Raw genomic sequence first — 18735 nt, 5'->3', positions numbered from 1 at the left:
ATACTCGTAGCTATTTTGCGTTCAAAGAGGGTTTACATCTTGGATCCGTAGACGAGTAATATGAGTCATATAACCGTTATATTTCAGGGATATTAAAGAAAAGTGTTGTGTGTGTAGTGTGAAGCGTTGAAAGATGGCAAACACTTTCTAGGCGGATGAAGTGACATAACACCCTTTAATATCATGTCCATTTTGCCATCATCGTGTTTTCGAAACATTCAGTTGTACACCAACCTTATCAAGAGAAACCATATGAAAAGCCCTGACCATTCGGATAAATGACGTCATACTAATTTGCATATCGGTCTGGTCACGTGACAGCGGCGCAAAACACGGAAGTGTTTCTCGTCAGTCCGTGATGGCGGAGCTACAGGGGAGGGTCTTAGATCTGTTCGCGGCTCAGGCCACCCGGCCCCGCCGAACCACCGAGGTCGCCGGCAACCTGGGGATCACCAAGAAGGAGGCGAGCACGGCTCTGTACGCGCTGCAGCGGCAGGGCGCCGTGGAACGCGTGCAGCAGTCCCCGCCGACTTGGCGCCTCTTGCCCATGGGGCCCCCACAACAACAGCCACCACCGCCGCCACAGCAGCGGTACCCCATCCAGCAGCAGGCCGGCAACTACGGGGGTTACCCGCCTCCCGCATCGGCAGGCTACCAGCCACGGCCACAGAGAAACAAGGTGCCACGAGGAGGCAAGGGCAAGGTAAGGATCACACGGCATTTCATACAAAGGCAAAAACTCTAGATCACACATAATGTCAAATAACGTTTTTATCTCAGTCTCGATCAATCCCACACAGTATTCAAATCAGCCCATCGTATCACCCTTAAGATGCTCATCAACACTAAGAAGATCGATGATATGAAGACGAGCCACCAAATAGACAGAAATACACAACACAGTGACGTAATCGTTAACATTTCACCTGTACAAATCTGACCCACCAGTTCCCGAAACCAGCCCGGTCAAGTCTCGGGGAATCCCCGCTGACCGCGTTACAGTTTCGGTGCAAAAATAGTAACCCAAACACAAGGGGGAATTTTGCCCACACACGTTTCTCATTAAAAATCCCCCAAACAGAAAAGGACTGACGAGATGGTAGGGACGTTTATGTGTTGCTACATTTATTTTCCTCCTTTACCGATTAAATTTTCACTATTATTTAAGTAGGTTAAAACAACCTTTTACATTCACTTTTAGGGCCGTCATGGCTCAACCTTTCTGAACAGGTTGGCGGATAAGTGGTCCGTTTCGCCCCTCTCTCTCTGTTCACGCAGCGCGGCGTTTTTCTTTGTTGTCCAGGACGGTCTAGTGTTGAAATTGATTAGCCCACCCCCTTCCTAAATGATTGATGGACGTGCCCGTTACCCTGACATCTGCGCCGCACAGTCCTGTAGTTCTGCCCCCCACTTCTGCAGATCAATATTTCCTTTGTCTCCTAGGTTTGTCTCCCGCCCGTCTCCAGGTAATTTGGGGAGGACGGTCCTTATGAATCTTTTAGAGGGATTTTGTGTGTTCTAGCAGGTGTGGTACTGTAACTACAGTAGCAGACACCCACTTTGCCCCTCGGAATTGCAGTGTCATATATATGTCAATCAATGTGTTAGAAGTTAAAGATGTCTTTTGTTCAATGTGTCAATCTTGATGTTGCATTAATATTTTTAAGGTAATTTCTAATTCTCTCCATGATACTGCACAGTGTTAAAAAGCATAAATCAAATATTAAATGGATAAATACTTCTTTAGGATGCAGAATGCAGTGAATGATGATGATGACTTCTATTCAAGGTTTCTACCTTAATATGATATAATCCTAACATGAATGTTTCTAAAGAGGACTTTACTGGCACTGCATATACACACGTTCATTTTATAGTAGGTGCCTTGACCATGTGAAACAGCCTCATTCCTCTTTGGGTACCTACTGGCTGGCAAAATACGCCAGATGATCATGACAACTGTCAAATTGGCTGGATTTTATTTGAGTAGAACACATTTTCTCAGACCCAAATATGAGTATCAAAATAAATTTTTAGCCATGTTGAATAATTTTCACCGATTCAGAAAACAAGTTAACCTACAAACTTCTATGTGAAATTTAAGTTGAATTTGAAGTGAACGTAGCAGAATATTTCTGTCGTCATTTTGCTGTCAGGAATACACTTCACTTTGTCTTGAATATTCGTTTTCCCATTGAATCGGCTGCTCTTTTATATAATTCACACAGGCATGGTGGTAGAAAATACTATAATATGACTACAGAACTGTTGTGGTGATATAGTAGTAATATAAAAACTATGTTGATGAGTCGCTGTCACTGCTACAGATATTATTTCATCATTTTTTCTAATCTTTTGAATTTCAGTCCAGATCGTCGGCCATGTTTGTAGCAGGTGTTTCCTTTTCATGTGATCCTCGCTTTGGTCACCCCATGGTCTCTAACCAGCGTTATTGTCATGCAAATTACTGCAGACGTCATTAGATAAATGTTTCTATTCGTTGTCAATCTGGGCCTATTGTTACTTGACGCACTGTCACGTCACTACAGACCATCAAATAATGCTTGAATATTTGCCTGTTTTTTGTTCCAGCAATGAAATTTCTTCCTCCCTGAATGTTATTATAGATAAATGGAATAAAGATATGGACCCCAATAAACAGTTGGGGGTTGATATTGAGACTGCATCATGGTATTCTTGTAATTGTAATATTTTGTCCCAAGAATTGTCCACCATATTGGAAGTATTTACAGTAACTGCACTCTTTACATACATGTACATGTACAGTGTTGGCCCTAAAATTTTTTAGATATTTTTTTTTTAGATATAAAAAATATCCAGCCTGTTAATATCTAACGAATGAACAAAAATTACAGTTCATTTATGTACAGGAGAGTGCAGTGTTTAAGGTACAAGATTATGATGTAGAAATTACTTTACATATTTGCTTTACATTTGGTGTTATTATCTTATTTAAACAGTATTACAACGGATTACTACAATTATAGCTGGATCACTCTTATTGAAAATTTAGTTATGCCATCATTGCTATGACAAAATATTGGTACCTTTACATTACAGTGACTGACAGACAGTTTTGAGCAGGGTCACATAGCAAACCTTATAAAGAGACTTGCAATGTGGACTGACACAAGAGAATCCAGTTTTTGATATACTACCCCTGTGTGATAGTTACAATTCGGCCCAACAAGTTTGGGTAGAGTCACAAAAGGCATGCGTGTACATATACATGTCAGCAACCAACTGGGGCCACAATTTATGGTCGCCATCTCTAAATACTGTTTGAAAACCTACCACAGGCCAAGATGCGAGATTGCTGAAAATATCGCAGTTTGCTCAGGTTCCTACATGAAAGCTTGTTTAGAGTTCATGAGAAGCTGTCACTTGAATTTTTAAAATAAAACAGTATAAAGATTGATTTAATTTCTTATTGCTGTTTATATGTTGTCGGAGTAAATTTCTATGAGAAGCTATACTGTGAAGAATTAATGCGATGAATAAATGATATTCAGTGCACGAAATGCATTTTTCCAATACCTGCAGGGTTTCAATTTTTAGGATAACTGGCTAGTCTAGTAAAGCCGATCGCAAAAACTCAAATGAAATATTCTCTGACAAATAAAATCAAGCCATTACTATCTTCTTGCATAACATTGTAATAGCTACTAGCAATCCAGGCTTAGGTATGTCGTTGCACAGACTGAATCATTATTCAGAGTACCATGCCTTCTAACCTATAAAATTGTATTTTTTTTTAGCTGCAATCTGAATTCTTTTTTTTGCAAATTACAACTGGTTATTTGAGTTCTGAAATTTTATATTTCTAAATAAAAATTTCAATTTTCTGCTTCATTGTTGTTAAAAGTCAGCACTTAATATATTTCTTTGTAAGTGTTTGAAAAATTCTTGTTTGAGTCTTTGCTCCATATTTTTAAGGAGACGAAGGTGAAACCCCATAGAGTGCCTCTTCTCACTTACCGTTAACTCATCCCCATGGTGCTATACCGATAAAAAAAGAATATTTTCATCCCACTTCAATATCTTCTTTATCATTTTATGGTCGGGTTGGCAATTTCTACGTCAGCCGTTACAATTTCCCATCACATATAAAAGTGTTCAGAGCTGCTGCCTTGCATATGGAAGCCTTGACCTAAAATGTCAGGGTCAACAGCATCTTATTGCAACAGAGAGAATAAGAAAAATTGTCATCTTGAAGTCTAGTCAGTTGTTTTGGACACATTTATATGAAATGACACAAAGTAAGGAGTGGGATAAATATACTGTAAATGTTTAAATTTTCGTTGTGGTTTAATGTTTGTGGTTTTCATCGCTTATGACTTGTATGACATGACTTGTTCATCGCAAGTTTAAAAACAGTGAAAATGTTTGTTCTGTCTTTGATTTCAACTTCAAACTTCAGTTGCAAACACTCCTCTTCTCCTTACCACAAAATTAAATCCCTGTGAACTGAAAGGCATTTACAGTAAAGTCATTTGTTCTGTGCTTATTTGCATTAGACCTTTTGCCTATGATATTTCATAATCCTTGCCATCATGTTTGTCTATTGACATATTTTGTACACGTAGTATTTGCTTGCCAATTCAGCTTCGAGTCCATTCTTTGTTGATTGCCTTTGTTCTCGAGCTCTCCTTGGTACTGAACATACTATCAGATATGGCAGCTCAGCCCCCTTCCCTATACAACATGTTAGTGTTATGTGTTATAACACTGTTGTTTGGAGCTATAAATTGTCTAATAATTAGTACATTAACTTGTGATATTTGGCATTCCATGGTGTAATATATTGTGTTCTATACTTGACAAACATATGGTTAGCGTTGCCGCATTTTGTGCATGTTGTATTTGCTTTATAAATCAATAGCCAAATACAGGAAACATGCATACACTATTACTCCAAGTAGATTTTTAGTTGACTTGCATTATTCTTGTGACATTTGACATTTGATGTTTTTTGACGACGCCTCAGGGGAGTCGTCAAGTGGTATATATTGCATTCAGTGTGCAAAAATTCTAGGAATTGCACAGGAATTTTTCCACAGGAATGCAGTATGCTGGGTATGCAAGACCCCCCTCCCCCAAATCTGTTCCAGATGTATCTCTGGTATGCAATGGTGAAATGTAGGTCACACTGGCTTCCTGGAGGAATTTCTCCTTTGAAACTAGTGGTAGACAGAGGAAGTCTGCACAATGGATCATGTTGTCTTGGTTGTTATGTTATGTTATGTTATGAAGGATACATTTTCTTTTCTAGAGCTTGTTCAAGCCATACGCTACAGGTACCCTGGGAAAACGCAGACTCCTAACGAGGCACGCAAAGTTAACCGATCCCTACAACACGCACGCGGGACACCCGCCGCCTAACACCCGCCGGCCCTCGAACCAGCTGGCCCCTTACTAACACGAGCCTCTTTCGAGAAGCGAGCGATGTTGGGGACCGGCGTAAGTGGGGCCAGCTGGTAGTGGGGCGGGTGCATAGAGGCGGGAGGGCGCGCGTTAGGCAGGGGATCGGTAACTCCTATTTGCGACTCTTATTTGCGAAGCTTCTCGAGCAGGTTTCCCAGGGTAACGCTACAGGCAGACAGGAAATACTTCTGTAGTGCTCAGCTGTAGGTTTAGGTCACTGACAGACCATTGTGCTGTACCGGGGATAGTACATTTCTGCTGGCTGTAGGTGGGCTAGTATATTGTGCCAGGGATAGTGCGACAGTTCTAGTTCCAGTCTATTTCTGATTTGAGCTGTATTGTTGTACCCTCAATCGTCGTCATGGCAACAATACATTTTTATTGCCAGGCATGTTTGCTTTGTAAAAGATCAACCTAAGGTTTAGGAACACAGGTATCTATATCATTCTGTACCTAGAATGTTTTTACACAGCTGTAGCATGTACGCAGGAACTGGTTGATAAGTTGATTTTTTTCTTTATTCAGGGTCTGTCCTTGGTGCTGAAAGTATTATCAGCCATGGTAGCTTTGCCTTACTCTCCTCTTCTTAAGAGCAACACGAATAGTCAGGCTTTTTGGGAAAGATTAATTGAGATAAACATATATCACTTTTGCCCCTGGTTGTGTGTTAATGTTATGGATTATCATATAGGTAAAGGTCACAATAGAACAAAAGAAAGGAAAAAAAAAATCTAGCAGTTCTGGAGAATAGGAGATAATAAAAGACAATCATAGCCAGAATATTCTTATCTTCTCTCCTTGGATAAATAGTCATCTGGAGCTGTTCCCAGCTTTAAATTTTGTCCATCACACTCTTTGTTTGGGGGGCCCATATTGCCATATTGCCCATCAATGGTATGCTGCGAAGTTCAGATTTTTTATGACAGTGTAAATTTGTTTCCATCATAGCCAAACAAATTTAATAACTTGGTTTATTTCCATCGCACCAACATTACAATACAATTACAATCTAAGATATGAGTGGACATCTCGCAGCCGTAGGCTGAATTGCATGTAAGCCACTATGTTAAAACAATTTGCTCCATCAATGAATACATTAAAAAGGTTAAGACAATAGATTCTAATATAAATATACATGTAATACAATATGTACAAAGACCGGCTATTTGAGCACATGTTCGTTCAAGAGATTGGTTAGGTATGGTATTGGGCTTGTTTTGAAGCGCTTGGTGCGCACTGGCATGTAGTCGAGCTTATTTCCATTTCTTGTCTCCCTACCACTAACATCACCTCTTGACTGTGGTAGCCAGTCCCTGTAGAGGTCCGAGGTGAGGACATTCCTGGCGAATTTTACACAAAGCTCGACCCTGCGCTCCTCCAGTGTTTGCAGTTGGAGAACTTCACACGCTAAAGCGTAGGTAGAAAACTTCCTGCCCAGGATTATTCTGGTAGCCCGTCGCTGGATGCGTTCGATCTGATCACGTTGCTTTATTGTCAAGCCCGGATGCCAGAGTGGCGCGGCGTACTCCAGCACAGGGCGGACGTAACGTGTATATACCGTTACGAGGTCTTCGGTTGGTAAGTCGAATTGACGCAGTCTGCATAGGATGTGCAGCCTCTGGTTTCCCTTCTTGGATGTTTCTGTGACGTGAGTGTCCCACCTCAAGTCGTCTTGAAATGTAACTCCAAGACACTTGGCTACCTTGACAACTGTTAACTGGTGGCCGTTGATGTTGAGAACTGGAGGTGGTGGTGGGATGCGGGAAAAACAGATTACCATGGCTTTGCATTTTCCCGGATTGAGCTTCATGCTGTTGTCCTCAGTCCAACCTGAAAGATGGTCCAGATCGTCCTGTATGTTGGGTGGTTGGGATAGCAGTCGGGACTCAACAAGGTTGAGATCGTCTACAAATGCCCAAGACGGAGAAGCTACAATGCTGGGTAGTTCGTTAACATGGGCTATGAAGACAATTGGTCCGAGCTTTGTGCCTTGAGCCAAGCCACACGTAAGACGCATTTCAATCCTGGGGTGGGTCCTGAAGACAGCCCTGATTTGATCATGCCTATATATTTGCTTCACTGTTTATTTGTCAAAATCTCTATACTTGGCACTGGCAAAATCCTCTACTTTCTACAAATTGTGTATTCCATCTAAGATAAGGTAGGAAATGGAGATGATGATGATGATATGGTGATGATATAACATAGAACTAATGTTGGTCATGTGGAAAGTAACATTTTAGAAGGGGGTGTTTTGGTAGTTCCTATATTGATTCCATGTAAATCTGAACACTAGAAACTGATTGTCAGAAACAAGGAAATGCTTCTACCCAAATCTTGATATTTCATTGCATCTTACTTTAATATCTAGCTTAATTTTTGTTTGGAACATACCACTTTATAAGGGGGGATAGGCTGTTTCAGCAAGGCTAGCATTGTTTTCATGCACATTGTACATCCTTCAGTGACATGATTATGTAATGTATACTCCAACAAATGTAAACTTTTAACCCAGATTTAAGACAACGAGAATGGGTCAGCTATTAAAAGAAACTAAAATGTGTAGTGTTTGTCTATTTTGAATATCACCTGCTGTGAAGGAAGATCAGAGTACATGTTTTGTTGTTCTAACCCACCACAAAGCTTGGCAGCATTGTCAGGAATGTGTGTCTGTACAGAGAGAGCCTATAGCTGAAGTGGTCCTGTAGAACTGTTACCAGTCCTCTTTGTGGCTAGCATGTTTTGCAAAACGGTGGTTTTACCCTTGACTTGTCCAGATTCAATCCTGTAAAATTGCATGGTAAAAAGATGAATACTGGGTAGGTAAAGGTCCCACAGCCTATTATAGGCCATAGGGCCACTCCTCTCAGTCCCATAGCTTGAAGTAGACATTCCCTTGGGAAACCACCAGTACTGAAAATCTACTGTTAAGTACTGGCCGACTACTGTTTAGTACTGAAAAATCTACTGTCTATCTACTGAATAGTAACTATCTAGTACTGTCAATATCTACTAATTATTCACACTTTATGCAAATTTCCAGTACTGGCGTAGTAGAAAAACAGTAAATACTCAGTGGAAAATCAGTAAATGATCAGTAGATACTTATTGGGGAAACAGTAGATGACTACTAAATATCTACTGACACACAGTAGATGACTACTAAATATCTACTGACACACAGTAGATGACTACTGAATATCTACTGACACACAGTAGATGACTACTAAATATCTACTGACACACAGTAGATGACTACTAAATATCCACTGACACATAGTAAATATCTACTGACACTGACTACGAAATATCTACTGACACACAGCAAATCCAAGAATTGTAAACAATATGACCCTCAAGCATTCATGGAGAACACAGAACATGTGCAAGTACTCAGCACAAAAGCAGAAAATGGACATTAGCAGTAATTACATCATTTAACTTAAGAAGTAATTTCTTATCAAGTGTTACATGTATGCACATTGATAAGATACTAAGTATAATGTTCAAATAATCCATGCTTGATACAATATCAAATTGACTTTGGCTTAGAGGATGGGGGGTAAACACTCAGTCAATCATTTTACTCTCTCTGATACATGCTGTTGCATCTACTATTCACATTTAACTTATCATTTCACTCAGTATGCTGTGCCTTGTTCAATGTATAAATTTGTCTAAATAACTGCAGTTACAGTATATGAACAACGAAGGTCATTCTGGGGGGAGGGGGGCAGAAGTGGACTCATAAATTGTTGCAGCCGGTAATTGGACAATGATACATGTAATTATAAATTTGTTGAAACAATCAATGTCTGATTCAATTAACACTGGCTGGGGAGGGGGTTTAAACTTTGAACTGGTGAAACAGAACCTGGGCACCAACCAGGTGCTGCGTGAGAAGCTGCCTGTCACATCCAACAATTCTCACCAACCCGGAGACACTCTCTGCAACAACCTGCTCAAGGTCAGGCATGCATGGGGGAGGGGGGCAGAAGTGGACTCATTGTTACAGTATATGGACTTCAAGGTCATTCTGGGGGGAGGGGGGCAGAAGTGGACTCATTGTTACTGTGTATGAACTTCAAGGTCACTCTGAGGGGAGGGGGGTGGGTGGGCAGAAGTAGTCTCATTGTTACAGTATATGTTACATGTCATGTATCAATTTGTCCAAACAATCATTAATTAATGTCTGATTTCAATTGACACTGGCTGGGGAGGGGGGGATATTAAACTAAATTGAAGTAACTTACTTTTTTGCTAAATTTTCCTACCTTTATGTTTTGCTATAATCTTCTCAGCATCTCCTTTTTCATTTTTACCATAATCTTCATTACCATTAACTTCAAAACTGTCTTGGAGTTTTTTATAGATAAAGTTTACACACAGAGAGACAAGCAGACATCTTACCCTGGCTGGCTCCATCTCCAAAATGGAGCCAAAGTGCAACTGACATTTGAAGTACAAATGGACCAATCACAGATTGACAATTTAAAGACTGTGATTGGTCAAAAGATATCAGTAGATGTCCAGTAGTGATCTGATTGGTCGATAACTCAGTAGATGGCCAGTAGTTGAACAGTAGATGTCAGTAGTGATCTGATTGGTCAAACTATTCAGTAGATGGCAAGTAGTAGAACAGTAGAATTTTAGTACTGTTCTGACAGTAAAAGAACAGTAGATATAGGCGTAGTACTTGTCAGTAGTGGTTCAGTAGGACAGTAGAAGTCGATTTACTGAAAATCTACTAAAATTCTACTGTTAGTAGTCAATCAGTACTTAACAGTAGAGTTTCAGTACTGATGGTTTGCCAAGGGTAGGGGCAGTATGTCAGTCCGTAGGGCAGTATGTCAGTCCACAAATGTTCTCCACACCCAATGGTCATCAGCCAGTCTGGTCAGCTAGGCCACTGTCTTCCCATAGGGCAGTGGGTTGCTAATCTACATGTATTACTTGGGTATGGGCAAGGAAGAGTCCCTCTCTCCATGTTGTTTTAAAGTCAAAGGACATTCGTGCCTTTCCCAAGGACATACAATCTGACCAGGAATGCCAGAAATCAAACCTTTGACCTCTCTATGCCTTGTCTTCTAGGCTAATTTTTGGCTATGGATACTGCACAAGTCGCAAAAAAAGAATTGCAAAAGCTTTGGATTGACAGATGAAGAAAGTTTTCGGAAATTAACAACTTTTTGCAAACATTTTTAGACAGTATTCCATTACTGTTCATTCAGGCATGCCAAGTTTGTGAATGAAGCTTATTTTCAGGCAAATCCAGTGTGGAACTGGTCTTAGGTCTGCATGTCAATACCTGGGTTTGGTGTGTCATGTCTCTGGAGCTTTGTGGAAGCGGAGTTTTCCATTACCAATGCGACTGACTTGCCAAGTTTAGGTCCCTTGCATTCAAAGGTCTACTGATAGAAACCTCCAGCCTTTTCTTAGGTGGATAGTGTGATCCTTCCGTGTATAGTGTCACCAGGTTGGTCAGTCATTTACAAGACAAGTTCTTTATTGTACATGATCACATCTTACCTCAGACCTTAGGTCCTTCTGTAATATAACCAAAGTCATTTATGTCACCAACTTTTATCTGTTTCTGCTGCTTTAATTAGGTTGTGGTGTTGTTTTATTTCAGATATTGAATTCCATGCATTTGTTTTCATCCTGATCATTTTAAGACTTTAATATAATATATTTACAAACGATGATACCTAGAAAATACATGAAGTGCCAAAAACAATTTTGCCTGTTAACACTACAGATTTATTTGTTATCTCATCTGAGATGTTTAATCTACATCTAAGAGTCTCAGGCTAGCAATGCAAGGATAACTTAATAGTAATCTACACACCAAAAATCATGACAATCCGCAGCCTCTTACGGTATATAAGGTATATAAGTGCAAATTTCAATGTACTTGCGTCATTTAGCCTCTAGCCACTGAAGAAGCTGTACATAGCGAAACTAGTTCGGCTCCAGATGTGTTCTGAGGGACGACTGCAGTGTGCAAGATGTCGGTAGCTTGAGAGATGAATCTACTCTACTATATATTAACTGCCTCTTAAGTTATTCTAATACAAAGTTTGAAACTAAACCAGCTCATATAATGCCAGAATGCCCCAGCCTATAGCATGTTCAGAACTCGACGTATCGAAAGTTCAACTGCAATACTATAACAAGCTGCCAGGGGGCTCAAAATGTAATCATTTCAGGGTCTTATCAAGACTGACCCACATGTAAAGTATCAAATTCTATTCAGGCCTTACAAACATACACACGTAGACACATACATATAACTTGACACACACAAATGCTACTGAAAACATAACCTTTTTCGTGAAGGTAAGAAACAGTTTAAAAGCATGTTCTGTTTTCTAGGGTTAAGTGTGGATATTACTAGATTACTTCAAGTTGCGACCCACAGTAAACTCCTGTACATGTAGTGAAGCAAAAAACAAAAGTAGAAGCGGAAAAATACTATAAATCAACTTTGCACTGCACACTTGTTTATTCAGTCACAGTCAGCTATGTAGGCCTTACTTAATGGGGTTACGATAGTATTTATGGACTGCTAGCTGTATTGGATATTTTGTCAGACTGAAATCACAACAGTGCCTTTTGTCTGGGCAATTCTTCAATTTTGTCAGTTGGATTTGGAATTACTGGAAAGAACTGGGTCATAGCCCTCATCTGTTATATTTGGACAGGTTGTGTCATAAATCACAACACCAAGCCCAGATGGACCTGTGTATTACCTTTTAGGTTTCCCTCATTGATATCCAGAAATATGAATAAGTTCATTTGTATTACTATGTTAAGAAGGTCAATGACCTCAGACAGAATTTTTAACAGAGTATTAAATGCCTGCAGTGTGTAAATAGCCAAAGTCTTCATCACTTCCCATTGCTGTTGTCTGTCACTTCATGTGAGCACTCATTGGAAACAAGATGTTCTGTCTAAACTGCCCATGTAATGTCACATGGTATTCTCGATGAATACAAATTACCCATCTCTAGTTAGTGAAGAGTGTCCCAACAGTGTTTGATAGCAAAGAAGCTGATTAAGGCCTACGTCACATTACCCAGGGGGTCCGTGTGGTGTCTCACCGATCTAGGCCCCGGTCGGGCTCTGAAGCTGGGTAGACATCGGCTCACGTAGTCACAAATAATTTTTTCTTCAAGCGTCCTGTTAGAGGTCCCAGGGGGGGCTACGTCAGGCATTTTGGCGGCTTTCGTCAAATAGTCATATGCTTTAGTCCTTTATTGCTCAATGTCCGTCAGGCACCCGTGAGCTGCCCTGGGGATGTCCCCGGGTAGTATTGCTTGTCCTCCTAAATTTACTATTATGTTTTGCCAGGGTCCCTCCATGTAGAACCTTTGTGAATTGATGCAGGTGCATCTTGATCTGCGCAGAGATTTACATCTAATGTGTGGCCTATGACTGTATGAGGATTTAACTCCAGACCTTTAGATTAGAGACCTAATTTCTGTATATGTATGCTAACAAGTTTATTCAAATCAGGGCTGTCTCTAGGTCCTGTCCCTCCATCCCAGGGTAGAAATTTCCCTGTTGGGACAGAAAGAATTTCACTCCATCTGAACTGTCACCTGAAATTGATTTTTGTTTGCCGACAATAAAAGACTTGCCAACGCAACTTTACAACATTGACTCACATTAAGAATGATTCGGACAGAAAAGAATCCAAAGCTGGACACAGCCCTGGTCCAAATGTACCTGAAATAGTCTTGTGCAGCATAAAATGCCTTTTTTGACAGCGTAAATTGTACGTTTGTTGATGCCTTTGTAACTATTTACCCTTACATTCTTGTGTTTTGTCATGATAGTTGAGTGGCAGATAATAAAAACTTGAAACTCTTGCAAGGGCAGCAACCTATGCGATCATTTACATCATAAAGTGTATACAAATATATACTTGCCTCCATTGGATATAATACTATAAAGTATATTAAGGAAGCTAGTTTTTTTTAGATATAATGTTGTTGAATAAGTCTTTGTAACTTCAGAGCTACATCAGTAACTTACATGTCATGTATAGTCTGACCAATTATGTAACACTACAGTTTGGATCATAGAATGGCACTGCTTAATGACCCAGGGTACATATGTGTTGGGGGGGGGGGGTGTCCAAGGAATTTTGAACATTTGACCATTATAAATTTTGTGCACTGGTCCAGTCAACATGATGGTAAAGTAATTATGTTGTGTTTTGGTTGCGGATAGCAGGTGCAGCCATCGACTGACCTGGAACATCAATCGTTTGGTCTACCCCTCCCCACGGACAATGGCTTTCAAACCTCTGTCAAACCTCAACTAGTGGTGCTGTTCAGAAAGAGTGTCAAGAGATATCTGTTATACTTACTAAACAAACACTTTCATGTACTGTGTGTCATGACCTCCCCAGTACAAATCTAAGCCCGCCCTCAGACAGCATTCCCGGGCTGCCTGGGCGACAAGGGTGGCATGCTTACAGCCCACTGATCTAGTTTTAGGTTCCCTGATGTCAGGGACACATGATATGGAACTGTACACCATGTGTCAGTCATGAGGACCTGTCAACTCTTTATGACGGGGGTCCTACATGTATTGATTGCTTAGAAGAGTAGTATGATGTGTCCAAAGACTAGAACTGTCTCTAGGACCCATCAATACCCTCCGTCCTGGCAAAAATTTGCTTGTTGGGACGGAAAACAATGTCACCGTGTCTGTCCCAAAATAAGAACTTCATGATATGAGATTGATAATAGTGTATTTTTATAAACTTAATACAAATGAATGACAGATTTGATGATGGAAATTGACAGCATGGTCTCCCAAACAATAAGGAAATGGAAAAAAATTGAACCCAGAGACAGACCTGACGAAGTCTTAAAGAGGAGGTCAAACAGAATTTTAGATGAAGGCTTGAATGGAATTAAAGACTAAAAGAGGTGTATGGAAAATTGTAAGAAAAGGTCTTTTAGAAACCCTTTGAAATGATTTAGTGTAAGTGACTGGGTTGCAAAAGCTCTTTAGAACAGATCTACATGATATGTCAATACTGACTTTGATATTATGTATCTTGCCTTTGATATCATTTGATCAAAGGAATCTTTTTTTCCAAATGATCTGAATAAAAAACAACTGACGTAGATGATTGTACTTAAACTTAATTTATGGATTGTGATTTGCATAAGTTTTTAAGATGTTAAACTTTGTGTTATATGTTTTACTTTTGTTAAATATAACAACAAGATGATGTCGCAGGCAAGTCAGCCAGTTGCCTATTGGAAACTAGAATACAAACAAATGCACACAAAACGTAAAAAGCAAAGACAAAAACATGACATCGGTAAATGTCATTTATATCAGGATACTGCCATGGTATAACAACACAGTGTATCACACCACATGGATTAGATATACCAGGAGAGGGTAGCCAGCTTATACGTTAAACCTTTGCCTACCTGACATACCGGTACAACATTGGTTGCCTTGCTACATTTTGAACGTCTTCAATCAAAGTCACTACCATGAAGCCATGCTCCAAGGTTTTACTTCAGATGAAAAGCTTGCCAGCAACTTAGAATTCATTGTGCGAATTTCAGCAACTTAGAAATCATTGTGCGAATTTCTATAGTATTCTGTAGACATTTCAGAACCTAATTTTGTGTTTTATTACGTTGATGCAGCATCTATTTGGATCTAGAAAATCATTACCCGGTAATTTGAATTTTAACTTGTGCGATACTGTTTTCAAAGCTGTTACATATGGTTTTATATTTGCCACAAAATATAGCTGGAGATATTTTTAGCCTGGGTCCCCCCTCCCTGTATTGTCAGTGGGCTGAGCCAGGCTTACATTGCGCAGCCAATCATAAAAATAAATGCCAAGCATTGCAGTCTGGGCTGATGAAAGCATGCTTCATTTCTAGCCTTGGAAGTGGACGTGACTTGGTTATCTCCCCTATACTGTGGCAGTAATCTGCAACTATGCCTCGAGTACACAGCAAGCGTAAGGTGGGACAATTCCATTCTAATCAGGTTACATATACATGTAATCATGCAATACAATCTTCTTTCTAAGATTCAAACTGAACTAACCTACATCTACTATATGATTGTACTTTTAAACGTGACATTGTCAAGCACAGTGTATGGCTACTTGGCAGGAGCCCAAAGATATGTAGTGTGTGTATAAACAGTCATATGTAAAGTGGCAACGTATACTCTTTAGACAAGGGTTAATAGATTGTCTACATACATGCACTTCAAGCTTGAAGTAGTATCACTGGGTCAACTTGGCTGTTTGAAATTAACTTTGTAACAGAGCTATATAAGGACTTGCACTGTATATAATTGTATCTGTATGTGTAACGTTGTCATTTATGTATTTTAAGTCCAGGAAGACTAGCATTGAAATATGTTTATATCTCTCTGCTAATGGACGAAAATAAAGCCTCTAAAGCCTATATAAGGAAAATGTCTGGCAAGACCATTGGTATATCTTCAGCTTCTATTCTTCCAAGAGGACTGCTGTTAGCTTAGATAATTTTTCATAGTGTTAGATTACTAAACGTATATTAAAATCCTTTTGAAGTTGAGAGATATTACACTAAATGATTTTGCAACGGCAAATTTTACTGACACGAGTGACGTCCTTTGAGAATAACTTTACCTAGCAATGGTCTTATCTTTGGCAGCTGGGTGTAACACATTATACACCATCATAAAAATTATTATGATAGTCAGCTGCCACTTACTGGTACAAACTCACTTCTCAAGGTGACTTTCTGTGAAACGCCTTGTACCAAGTTTTCGTGTCTATTATATGAAGAGTATAGTCTTCTTATGAATTAAACATGATATTTCCAGACTGTCGTTGAATTTTTCATAGATGTTGAGGCATGTGAGGTATTAATGTTGTAATTGGAGTTGGTCAGTACCTTGTATGGTGTCAGCACTTAGGAGGCTGCTTTTTTTCAGTGTCAGGATTTTCAGGGTTTGAAATGAAAACTGTTTGACAACAGTCATGCTTGAAGGATTTGATTGTGTGAGGAGTAGAGACTGATGACAGCTCCTGTTATGGTTGAAGTCAATTTTATGCCCATTTCTTTGTTGTTTCTACTCTATTGCTTTGGATAACAATTAGCCTGGGAATGAAAATATTACACATACTAGATAGATTCTGCTAAGAGTGTATTTATGGATACCAGAAAATGTGAAAACTACAGAGCTGGTGTAAATTGTATTTTCGGTATTCATAAATGTCATCAATATGAGTTAATGTTTTAGAATGTGTATCTCAACGTCAATTAAGATTTTCCTACCCAAAATATTTGGTTTTATGACAAAAAGTCTACTTTGAGTACCTTTGAATAAGTCTTAGGACAGTTCGGGTGGTTTTAAAGATAAACAGAAAGAATGATGCAGTTATTAAGGACAGGATAATTACAAGTTTCAGTTTCATCATTAGCCAGATGCAAGTATCGCAAGCATAACTCAAGTTTTGAACAGAAATAAGGCTTTGAATAGCTTAATTGGCGTCTATGATTAAGAGAGAAACGTCTTGCATTTGAATATTTGTGTCAAATATGTGCGAGAGCTCTGATTGGCTCCGAGTGTATCCTCTGCAACAGCATAAAAACGGGGTTGGAACAAGCATTCAGAAGTTCAAACCCCATTACAATGAGTGTTAAGAATATTCGATACGCAAAATAATTTTAGCAGTGACATTAGTGCTAAACCTGCATCTGTTTCACAGGGAAGCAGTCAGAGGACTGAAGCTAGAGTAAGATGGACACCATTGCCATATCCTCACTTGTCTGTCCCATATGAATCTTAGTGCTGTGATGGTGATGGAGCATCCATATGTCATGTCACCACCCCTCCTGCTGGGAGGTCCCCCACCATGTTGTGGCTATGGTTATTTATAGGGACCAAATGTGCCTTCAGAATGCTCATGGGGTGAATAATGTTGTTGTAAATATTATATTGAAGTGTTGATGTACAGCTTCAAAACAAACTGGAAGCTATGTATTCGGCTACTTCACAATCTAATGTACCAAAAGGGGGTCACTAGGGGTGAAAATTCAACTCCATTTTATTCTTTTTTTGTTGTTAGCAGTTCAAAGGTACACACCTTGGGCTTACTATCCTAAAGGATCTCCGCACAACGAGCTTTTATAACTTCTGTACATGGGCTTTTATAAATGGATCACTAGGGGGGTACGGACGCTACAACTGTAGAATTACTGGAACTGCAGCATACTGTATATTCAACATTAGAACAGAAAATGGGTGTTTTATCCTTATCTTCTTGTATAATTAGCATTTGCTAGCTAGAAAATCAACTCAAGTTGCAGTATGACTATGTTAGGTCATTTTCTGGTCATCTATTACTAAAGCAGCTATAATGATATGCAGGTATTTTGGCTTGAAGCAAAGATCAAATACTATAATTCTTAATCCAGGCACCATAGTAGCTAAATTTTGGTGGTTATCTATCCTTATTGGGCTTCTACATAAAATTACAACAGATATAGTGTATAACATAACATAGAATCTTTCATATGACCATTAATGAACATTTCAAGGGGGGTACGGACGCTACACAATTATAGTAAAGACTGGTAGTGAACAATGGAATTAGCCCACTAAACATGTCTATTTTCTAATAATCATTAACTATTTATTAATTGAAGCATCCATTAATGCTACTGCAGCAGTTTAACAAAGAAAATGAGAACATAAATATGCCAGTTGAGATTCCACCCAGTTGGATCTGTACTCTACTTTTTGATAACAGGCCTACTGATAGAAGATTTTACAGTAACTGTGATAAAGAAGTGATGGTTTACATAAAAGAGTATAACACAGTGCTTCCCATGCCATCAAACCAGCAATGTATACTTGTCTTGCATCTTTCTTGAATACATGCTAATAGTACATATTGGTTTGGACAAGAGAAACAATAGTGCAGGGGGTACGGACGCTACACATTACATACTACAGGGCTCGAAATACACTTTTCAGTCAACTTGCACCTGTGCAAGTTAAGCCAAAGGTAACTTGCACCAAAAGAAACTTACTTGCACAACCCAAAATAGTGAACTGTTAAACCCTTATCTCCTCTTCTGAAAATTTGCAAATGTACGTGACTAGTAGTAAATGGGGATACATACCGGTAAAGACCACATGTTTGGATATTTGTTTTTCCGTAGCGTATTTTATTTTTGGTTTGAAATTGTATAAACTGTTTCATAAAAACTGGTGAATTTGCCTCAATTAAAGACA

At 39.4% G+C, this 18735-nt stretch overlaps 1 protein-coding gene across 12 annotated transcripts in view; it reads left to right on the top strand.

Annotated features, from left to right (window-relative positions):
* The first annotated feature begins 312 nt into the window (after nt 1-312).
* The window catches only part of LOC118408639 (double-stranded RNA-specific adenosine deaminase-like), a 102723-nt gene continuing 84300 nt past the window's right edge, over nt 313-18735 (top strand). For 6 of the 12 annotated variants that reach the window (XM_035809492.1, XM_035809491.1, XM_035809489.1 and 3 more), the window contains exon 1: nt 313-703. In XM_035809492.1, the coding sequence (XP_035665385.1) occupies nt 359-703 (345 nt within the window). In that variant the 5' untranslated portion in view covers nt 313-358. Of the gene's footprint in view, nt 704-15329; nt 15460-18735 lie in introns of those variants that run through there. The other 6 variants (XM_035809496.1, XM_035809495.1, XM_035809494.1 and 3 more) reach the window with 2 other exon arrangements.

Source organism: Branchiostoma floridae, unplaced genomic scaffold (genome assembly GCF_000003815.2).
Source record: "Branchiostoma floridae strain S238N-H82 unplaced genomic scaffold, Bfl_VNyyK Sc7u5tJ_267, whole genome shotgun sequence".
In the NCBI taxonomy this organism is placed as follows: Eukaryota; Metazoa; Chordata; class Leptocardii; order Amphioxiformes; family Branchiostomatidae; genus Branchiostoma; species Branchiostoma floridae.
The sequence above is the reverse complement of the archived record's forward strand: the minus strand, read 5'-3'. Positions and strand labels throughout refer to the sequence as shown.